Genomic DNA, 9,208 nt, shown 5'->3' with positions numbered 1-9,208 from the left:
GGATCTACGCATGAACCGACTTAAAAAATTGTAATAAGAATGGGAAATGTAAAATGTTTACAATATATACATCTGAAATAGAATGTTAAATAAGATATTCTTTACCTTGTACTCTTTTCCAGCGAGTGTACCGCTCTTTCGAGTTCTCACCTCAACCTTCCAACCTTTAGGTAACCATTCTGGAAGCAGATCTTTCTCATTAACAGGCTGTCGACAAAGAGGATTGTGGTCACTAATAAATGGATCACACAAATGACAGTAGCAAAATACCAAAGATGCTAATATGACTCACTTGCAAAGGAGTCCTTTCTGCTTGCAAGCTAACATGCGTGTTAGACGTCTGGGGCTGAGTGGAACAACTGCTTCCCGCGCTAATAAGTTGGAAAACTTCATGCTTGGAGAGAACAATCTTCCCAGTCTCCGTGTTTGTATAAATCTATAAAAGCCAAATAAGTAAATTATGCTTTCATTCTTAAGTTGTTTTCTGCTCTTCTTTCATGAGTAACTATCCTCCTTTTCCATGCTCCTACAAGTTTCTAACTTAGTTTCTAAGAGCTCCAATAACCATAATTAGGCTATTGTCTTTCTCAATTCTGAAACTTCCAAGAATAAACAAACCGAGGCTTCAAAAAATACAAGAAACAAATGTGAAACCCACGAAAGGTACATCACATAGACAACATAACATAGATAGGAGAGGTGATTGTAAAACTAAATCTGGTTTCCCTATTGCCAAAAATGACAATTAGTTCATCATTTCCTTTTCCCCAAGACTTCCAAGCAAATAACGTGGAGATTTTTACTTTCGATTAACATTAAATATACTGTACCCCTATACTGTACCGCTATTCAATCTTAACAATACAAACTTAAAAACATTAAACCCCCATTAATAATCTAAATTAGTTTATTACATCATTTGTGCATATGGTCACCACCCATGAGTATTGCTAAAACTAATGTAGAACAGTACGCGGAATAAAAAATGAAAATGATACAGATTGTCAAGATTCCGAATTCCAGAAAAGAAAAGAAAAGAAAAGAAAAACCTCCCCATTTTATCTACAAGTCTTCCATATTTGGCAAATGAATTAAGATCATTAAACGCATTTTAAGTGAAATTTTCCAATTTTGAATCAGCAACATACTATAACTCCAAATGAAAAGCAATAACATAAAAAATCTTCTTCCACAAATTTGACAACAATTGCATCTCAATATCAACATAAAACCAGGAAAAAACAAAGGAGCTTGTTAATCATATAGCTTAGCTATTCGGCGATCAAAGCCACGGAATCTCAAATTCAATAACGAATTCGTAAAAAGCACAGAACAATTTCAGCTGAGCAATCGAAACTACGAGCTCAACGCCCGAAAGGAAAGGAGAAACCCTAGGAGAAAGAAACGAAATACCCCGACTTTACGACCGGACTTGAGAACTTTGAATTGTACGGTCCACCCGGAGGGAAGCCAGTCCGACGAGTCATTGGCAACCATGTCGCCCGTCTCCGGCGAGAATCACCGGAACCCGACGGTTTATCCTGTGATCAAGATTTTCTCTCTCTAGGTCTGTGTCAGTGGGGCTTCGAACTTTGGTAGTCCTATTTTGTTTGTCTCTCTTCCTACAAGTCTCGAGTAAACGAACTAAGAGAACCGAGTCGTAAGCTCATTGAGCCACTCTGCTGCCACGTGTTCATAAGTTTTTTTTTTTTTTTGTTTGGGTAACTAAGGCCTCCAAAGGAGGAATATAACTTTATTTAAACGAGCTGAAAACGGCCAAGGTATAACCAAAAGTCCAAGAACAAAAAATGGGGCATACAAGCAGACTCGAAGAATCCACTTGAGAGTTCGTGTATTGATCGATATAGCTAAACGAAACTCTAATTCTGAATGGAGCTAAATTCTTAATGTCAGTGATCCTAACAACCACAAAACACCTCACCTTGACCCATTTTTGACGCAAGACACCACCGAACAACACTAGAGGCATGGAAAAACCATCCTCTAGGCCAAACCCATCACACAAACACAATATAAAAACACTAAACACAATACAGAGGGTCGGTGGGGAGACCATCACCTTTTTTACACTAAACACAGAGCACAACAATAACAGAAAACACAAAATCTGAACGTCACTGCCATAATGATCCATGAAGCCGAAGTCCCTCCACGCCAACCTCCCACGGGCTCCAGCCACCCAACTCTGACCTCCTAACCACTAGAGAGCTCCAAAAGCCCCTCCACAGAAAAATCCTCGAACGTCTTAGATCCGCCCCATCTCACCCATTACCAGCAGCACGAACCCTCACCATCACGGTAGGGCCCCTCAACGCGGGCGGACACCGAATGGTGGCTAGATCCGCCAAGCCCACGGCAACAACCCTCTACTGAGCCAACATTTTTACTAATATTACTATATTTCCTTTTTTTTTTTTTCAATTTCTTGACAAACGGTGAAAATAAGGTTGTTTTCCTAAAATTTTAGTGTAGCGTATTAAAAAAAATGCTTTTATTAGCATACTCTCCATCAATTTATATTAGATTCGGTCATTTTACATACTTTGATTAGATTTTTTTTTCCGAGATTATTTGGGGTGAATTGAAAAGCTTGATGTGATGAAAAATGAGCTTTGTGTAATTTAAAATTTTAAAATTCTTAAGTAAAAAAAAACAAATTAAAAACAAAGTGTAAAAGTTTGACTTGTATAGGATTGGTGGACAACGAGTGCAAAAATAATTTGTAATTTTAAAGCTTGAGAGAAATTTTTTTTTTTTTTTGAAGTTATTTAGTTTGATGCATTAACTGATAATTGAAAAAATAAAACGTTTTTATTGGTTCATTGATAGGTACATTCATCTCAATTAAAGTAGAGATACAATTACATGGTTGCTTTTAATTCTGTTTTTTTCAACATTTTTTATCCTTTTGTTTTTCTAGAATGACTACCAGGTAAGCTCCAAGAGCAATTGATTCCTCCAACGGTATTATTGCTAGAAAAGAAAACTATGAAACTCTGTAGACAAAACCCAGAAATGTAAATAATATACCTCCAAATTACAAGTATAACAATTAATTGTCTGAAAGTGGTCGAGTCATTAATCGCCTTCTTTACGCTAACCTCATTTTTTCAATGAAAATGCCGCAACTGCACCTAAATATCCTTAAAAAACTATATGACACAAAAAAACCACCTCACTATTTATGAATAACAAGATCTATGTCAGTTTTCAATGAAGATTCAAAGAATAGGAACGAGTCCTTTTATAGACTCATCATCATTACTACCTCTCATTATATAAACATGTGGGACTTTGAGCTAAGGAGTAGCACACAAATCTCTGGCTTTACTAGTAGTGGGTTCGGTCAAATCAATTTTCTCCTCTAATATTTTATTTTCTTTTGAGAAAGTTAATTAAGGCTTCGTTCATTTCACCGATTCGAGTTTAGAATTTAAATTTTGTTATAGTAAAAAAATTTTAAAAACAGTCACATTTAACTTTTTTTTTGTTATAGTAAAAGATTCACATAAAATCACATCTCAACTTAAATTAAAAACTCAAATTAACGAACTAAACATGACATAACAATACCTTCAAGTAGCGTGTCCTCAAAGGATTTACACATTGATTTAGTGGGATTCTCATCACCTCGAGACATTTTGAGATATTATTAAGGACTTTTTAATAAGACTAATTTTTAATTGTTAAATTTAATTAAAATTCATTATATTAAAAATAATATGTGAAATAGATAATTTTTTATATAAATTTAATAGTTGAAAATAAATAATTATCGATAGTTTATTATTTATGGTCCAATAAAAAAAACTCTCTTATTATTATTATTATTATTATTATGAATTATTGTTATTATTAATATTATCATTATTTGCTACGGTTTGGGATTGACGCTTGTTGCAAGTCTTGTGTGTACTCAAAACTGAAGAGGGCTAATCTGGTAATTTAAGATAAACAAAGGCGCCAGGTTTAACTTACTAATTTAAAATGTCGTTTTTCCTTGTCCACCCATTTTGTACAGAACAAGATTTAAAGATATCAAACTCAAAAACAAACACAAACCAAAGGAATTATAAAAAGAAAGAAAGAAAGAAAAGAAAATCTGACCAATTGTCACTGCCACAATGCTCATTCAAGCCCATAACCTCACTTCCTCTCCCATTTATCGCCTTCAAAATCCCATAATCTCACGCCCTCTTGGGGTCAATGGTAATCAACCTCACTCATCACTGACAAAAAAAAGTTCAATTTTTCTTTCCTCTCCTATAATTTTTTTTTTCTACAATTATTGTGGATCTCAGTAATGCTTTTATTGTGACAATCCATGCATTTTCTAAAAAAAATTTTATTTTCAGTTTCTCAGTTGAATGGAGTTCTGAAAACGCGGTTCGGTAGAAATAAAAGATGGGGTATGACAGTTTCAGCTTCTGTGGAGCAGAGCTCGAGCACAAATCTGGAGAAGAAAAGGTTTTAGTATCATGTGTTACCAAACCGTTAGTTCTTTTATTTTTGGCCCAATTCAAAACTTTATTTTAGTTGCATAAATATAATGGCATAAGTTCACTTTCAAAATTACATCAAATGCGCGTTGTTCATCTCAAGACGTTTGGTTGGAAGATTCAAACGATGATTTGAATCATGGTTCATAATTCGCTACAGTGTTTCTTCTTATAAAAAATACACGTAAATCAAAAATTATTCTAATCACGTGATTTTAATTTATGAATTAAACGTCTCCTTAGTTTTTAAATGATACAGTTGACTTGTAGATTTAATTATGTGTCTGGCATAAGTTCACTTTCAAAATTACATCAAATGCGCGTTGTTCATCTCAGGACGTTTGGTTGGAAGATTCAAACGATGATTTGAATCATGGTTCATAATTCGCTACAGTGTTTTTTCTTACAAAAAATACACGTAAATCAAAAATTATTCTAATCACATGATTCTAATCTATGAACTAAACGTCTCCTTAGTTTTTAAATGATACAGTTGACTTGTAGATTTAATTATGTGTTTAAAATTTGTAACAGAAAAGTTGTGGAGCATATATGTCTGCTAAAAGCAAAGGTGGATTTATCTGAAGAAGAGGAAAATAATATGCTGGATTATCTCTACACAACCCAGTATCAAATGGGTGGCATTCTCTCAATATCATTAGGTAATCTTGATTTTAGATATATATAAATTGACCCCATATATTATTGTTATGTATTAGAGGCCCTAATCCATTACTGACAAGAGAAATAAAAAAAAAAAAAAAAGGGAATGAAGCACATATGTAAGAGTTATAGAAGTTCATGCTTAATATGAGAGTTGCGTATCTTTCCAACTGTTAGCGTTTTCAGTTTTCATTATGATTAAAAAATATTACAAGGGAATCACGCGCTTCATGCCTCTCGTACTCATTGTGTTTATCCTTAATCACATGTCGATACTCATTGTGTTTATCTTTAACTACGAAGGTCTAAATTAGGCTTCACACACCCAACAATTATGACATTGCCCAATTGTTCATGCCTTGCTGGTTCAGGACGTATCTCAAATCGAAACGACGAGAATTACACACACGCTGTGTACATGCGTTTCCAACGGAAGGAGGAGCTTGAGAAGTTCTACGAGAAGCCTTTCTACTTGGGAGTTCTCAAAGAGCATGTGTCGCCTTACTGCCATGTATGCCCTGACATGTAAACACCGACCACTCTGTTCCTTACGCTTCCTTTCTTGTAGTTATGCTCTTAAATATATAACTAGATTAGCTTTTGTGAAGCTAATTGGATCAGATATTGTTGTTTGTTATCAGGGATTGCTTAATTTGGACTATGAATCCGAAGTAGAAGACGATATCCTTCCTATATTTCGGAAAGGAGAGGTTGGAACAGGACATATGATCCTTTATGTTTAAGTTCTTAGATTCTTTTTAGATCTTCTAGTTATGTTTCATTTTGTTAGAATATAAAACTGTTATTGGCCCGCCTCACGACAATTTAAGCTTTGTCAAAGCACGAGATCCTGAATTCAAACTCCTAGAATCGCACAATCTAAACTTGTCATATCTTCTACAATATGCAATAGTAGTATTTAAAAGTAACTTCTGAAGAGGTTCCAATTACTCGCTCTTGGAAACAGGAGTTCAACAATGGTGTTGAATTTGTGCTTCTGATTTCGTTTGTTGATGATGCAATTGGGGCTATAGAAGACGCATTGGCTTCTCTGCAAAGCTTGACAATTGGATTTCCATCCTTAATTGCCCAATCTACTCAAGGTTTGTTTGAGCTCAAAATTGACATATTTGCTCTTTTCCCTCCTTACATATTTTTCTTTAGTTCTGTCATGTCAAAGAAAAATCTTACTTGTGGCATTGTCAGGTCGGAATTTTAACCTTAAAACCAAGGAGTATACGCATGCAATGGTGATTCGGTTTCGATCTCGTGAGCTATCATCTTTTGCACTCTCAAATAACTTGTATAACTCTGATTATGTACCATTACCACCTTCATTTTATTGACTGCTATTTACTGGTGTGTTTGTAGCTGAGGCTCTTGAGATATTTGAGGGAAGCTCAGAATACAAAGATGTAAGGAGCAAAATATGCTATTTTCACTTATTTATGCATTTATCATTGTATTTCATCATGAACATGAATTTGTTCTTGTGTCTTTTTTTGACACCCTTTCATTGTGTTAAAAAACCTTTAGGTGATATGACCATTAGATAAAAGCATTTCAATGAACTCATTTAGAAAGTTAAAAATCTCTGACGTCTTTCTTTTGCCTTTGCTATTTAGCAGCTTATAGCTAAAGGCATAAGCTATTATTATATTGTTTTGACATGGTTTTTTTTATCATTGTGGTTCTATTTGTTTCTCTGTGTTATTAAACTACTCTTTCAGAATTCGAAAACTTTTGGAATATAAAAGATCATGAACTTCTGAGACTTAAAAATCTTTGCAACTCTATGTTGTCCTCATTTAAGAGTAGGCGTCTGAATTATCTTCGAAACCTATTTGTAACACAGATGTGGAGGACTAAGTTTGAGCCAATCATTAGAAGAACACTTTCGGTTCATTTTTTGGTCGATCCAATCGGCACCGAGCTTATGTAGAGAGGACTCTTTGTGGTTTGTTTTCTGCACTCATACCATCTTTAACTTGCCTAAAAGATTGACAAATTTTGAACATATCATAAATTTCTTGCAGGGTTTTTATGATGAATTCTTGAATCTTGCTCAAGTCTTTTCTACTATTGAAGACATAAGCAAGCAGGTCTTAACTGTTTTTTCCTGTTGCACTCTTCCCCATAATTCCCATCCCTTCAATTATTTAATATTTATGCTTTGACACATTTGCATATTATTATAAATATCCCTGATGTGTTGAAGAATCTCAAAGGGGGAAGTGAAAAATATTTTAAGTCCAAACATAGTGTGCTTAATTAATATAGCTGAAACAGAATCATTATGTCTGTGGTTGGAACATTGTTTTCCATGTCTTAATCAGAAAATGTGCAATAAAACTTTTTTCCCTTGGTCTTAATAATATCTAATGTATTAGTTTCCCGTTCATTTCGCCGATTCGAGTTTATAATTCGAGTTTTGCTACAGTAAAAAGCTCTCAGAAACAGTCACATCTAACTTTTTTGCTACAGTAAAAAGCTCTCACACAAAATCACATGTCAACTCGAATTACAAACTCGAATCAGCGAAGTGAACGGGCCCTCAGTATCATCCACCATGAACCTTCTTTTCTTAAAAATCCATGTAGGGAAGGGCTGTCTCTTAAAAAAATTCACTCCTTTTTTTTCATGATTATGGGCTTAACTAGATCATTAGGGAGGATAATTATCATCAAGAAGTTGTTAATGTCAGATTGAATTGCTTGGATTTTTAAATGAGGCAAACATATTAATATATTCTACATATAATTATAATAGTATAATAGACACGTATAACGAAACCGTTTACTTTGATATTTGTTTTTTCTAACAAGAAAGTTACATTTCCGATACCTTCCAAAAAGATAGCTTGACTTCTAAGAGGAAAACCAACACGTACAGAAACTGCTAATAAAATATGATTTATATTCTGTATTCCTACTATTTTCCACCCAACCATTTGTTAGCAATAAAATAATGTAGCCAAAATTTGTTGGGAATTCATTAATGTGCTTTCATTGGACTTGTGTAATTATAAAAATAAATAAATAAATAAAAAGCAGCACAGTTCTTCCATAGGTACACATCTACTCTACATCTTACCATTATTTAATTGGTCATCTCTTGTACTTTTAATCCTTTTTACCTTCTGGAGCTGGCAGTTGCATGACCTCTCTACATACTTAGGTTCTAACCATTTTTTGTCTAAACTTTTCTTACTTCCTTAATTTGTATAAAATAATACGCTACGAGTACCGGTAATGTTGAACACTACAAACTAATAGAATATGTGGGATCCATCTTCTATTAGTTATCCTGCGTAGCACGGGTGAAGCATTTTTTTTTTCTCCACAAAATTAGTACATAATTTAAGCTATTAACCAGGATATTCATTGCTTAGCCCTGGTGGGAAAATATATTAGAGAGAGAGAGAGAGAGGAAAACAATATAAATTAATCGTTGCCATCTACATGATCAAATTGATCTCCAAGACATTATTGCAAGCATGTGAGCTTGATGGTGCCATGCTATCTATTACAAATTTGAGAAACTACCAGATTTGCATTCTTTTCAACTGTGTATATATTACATCCTTCCAAGAGAAAACAAAAATAATAATAATAAAAAAAAGGAATATACACTAAGAAACTGCAAAAATTTTTGTGTACTACTCAAACACTCACAAGACCTGCAAGATGAATTTTCAATTGTGGAGCGGGTTTGGTCCCCCAGGAACTGCTCGTAGCGAAGCGCCGTATCTCGGGTCGATCTGGTGTCCTCTGGATTCCTCTGGAGGTTGTGCAGATGAATGCCATGAAAACCGGGAATAGAGCTTAGTGGTTTTGGCTGTTTTCTTGGCTTCTTCAGTGCTTGTGATAAATCTGTTGATGTGGCGGCAACTTGAGAACTGGCTGATCATGAGTATGATTATCAAGAACACGCAAGGAAACTTGGGATTTTGAATCCCCATATGAGTTCTTGAAGTTTTCAGGAATTCTTGATAAGAAAGAGAGAGAGAGAGAGAGAGAGAGATG

The 9,208-nt window shown here is 34.4% G+C and overlaps 1 protein-coding gene across 1 annotated transcript; it reads left to right on the top strand.

Moving 5' to 3' along the window:
• Nucleotides 1-4,072: 4,072 nt before the first annotated feature.
• On the top strand, nt 4,073-7,327 carry LOC21407067. Its single transcript, XM_010090845.2, has 10 exons — nt 4,073-4,230; nt 4,377-4,488; nt 5,055-5,182; nt 5,555-5,694; nt 5,825-5,893; nt 6,151-6,286; nt 6,390-6,452; nt 6,555-6,598; nt 7,039-7,140; nt 7,220-7,327. Exons 1-9 carry the CDS (start codon nt 4,146-4,148, stop codon nt 7,123-7,125), a joined length of 864 nt encoding a protein of 287 aa, XP_010089147.1. The 5' UTR covers nt 4,073-4,145; the 3' UTR covers nt 7,126-7,140; nt 7,220-7,327.
• The last annotated feature ends 1,881 nt before the right edge of the window (nt 7,328-9,208 follow it).

The sequence above is a fragment of the Morus notabilis genome, unplaced genomic scaffold (genome assembly GCF_000414095.1).
Source record: "Morus notabilis unplaced genomic scaffold, ASM41409v2 Scaffold297, whole genome shotgun sequence".
Taxonomy (NCBI): Eukaryota; Viridiplantae; Streptophyta; class Magnoliopsida; order Rosales; family Moraceae; genus Morus; species Morus notabilis.
The sequence above is the reverse complement of the archived record's forward strand: the minus strand, read 5'-3'. Positions and strand labels throughout refer to the sequence as shown.

Bases quoted from the DNA above. Each gene is read 5' to 3' on its own strand.
- LOC21407067 (XM_010090845.2), top strand. From the start codon at position 4,146: ATGCTCATTCAAGCCCATAACCTCACTTCCTCTCCCATTTATCGCCTT. The intron at 5,183-5,554 runs GTAATCTTGATT...TTGCTGGTTCAG, and splicing joins CATTCTCTCAATATCATTAG to GACGTATCTCAAATCGAAAC. The intron at 5,695-5,824 runs GTATGCCCTGAC...GTTTGTTATCAG, and splicing joins ATGTGTCGCCTTACTGCCAT to GGATTGCTTAATTTGGACTA.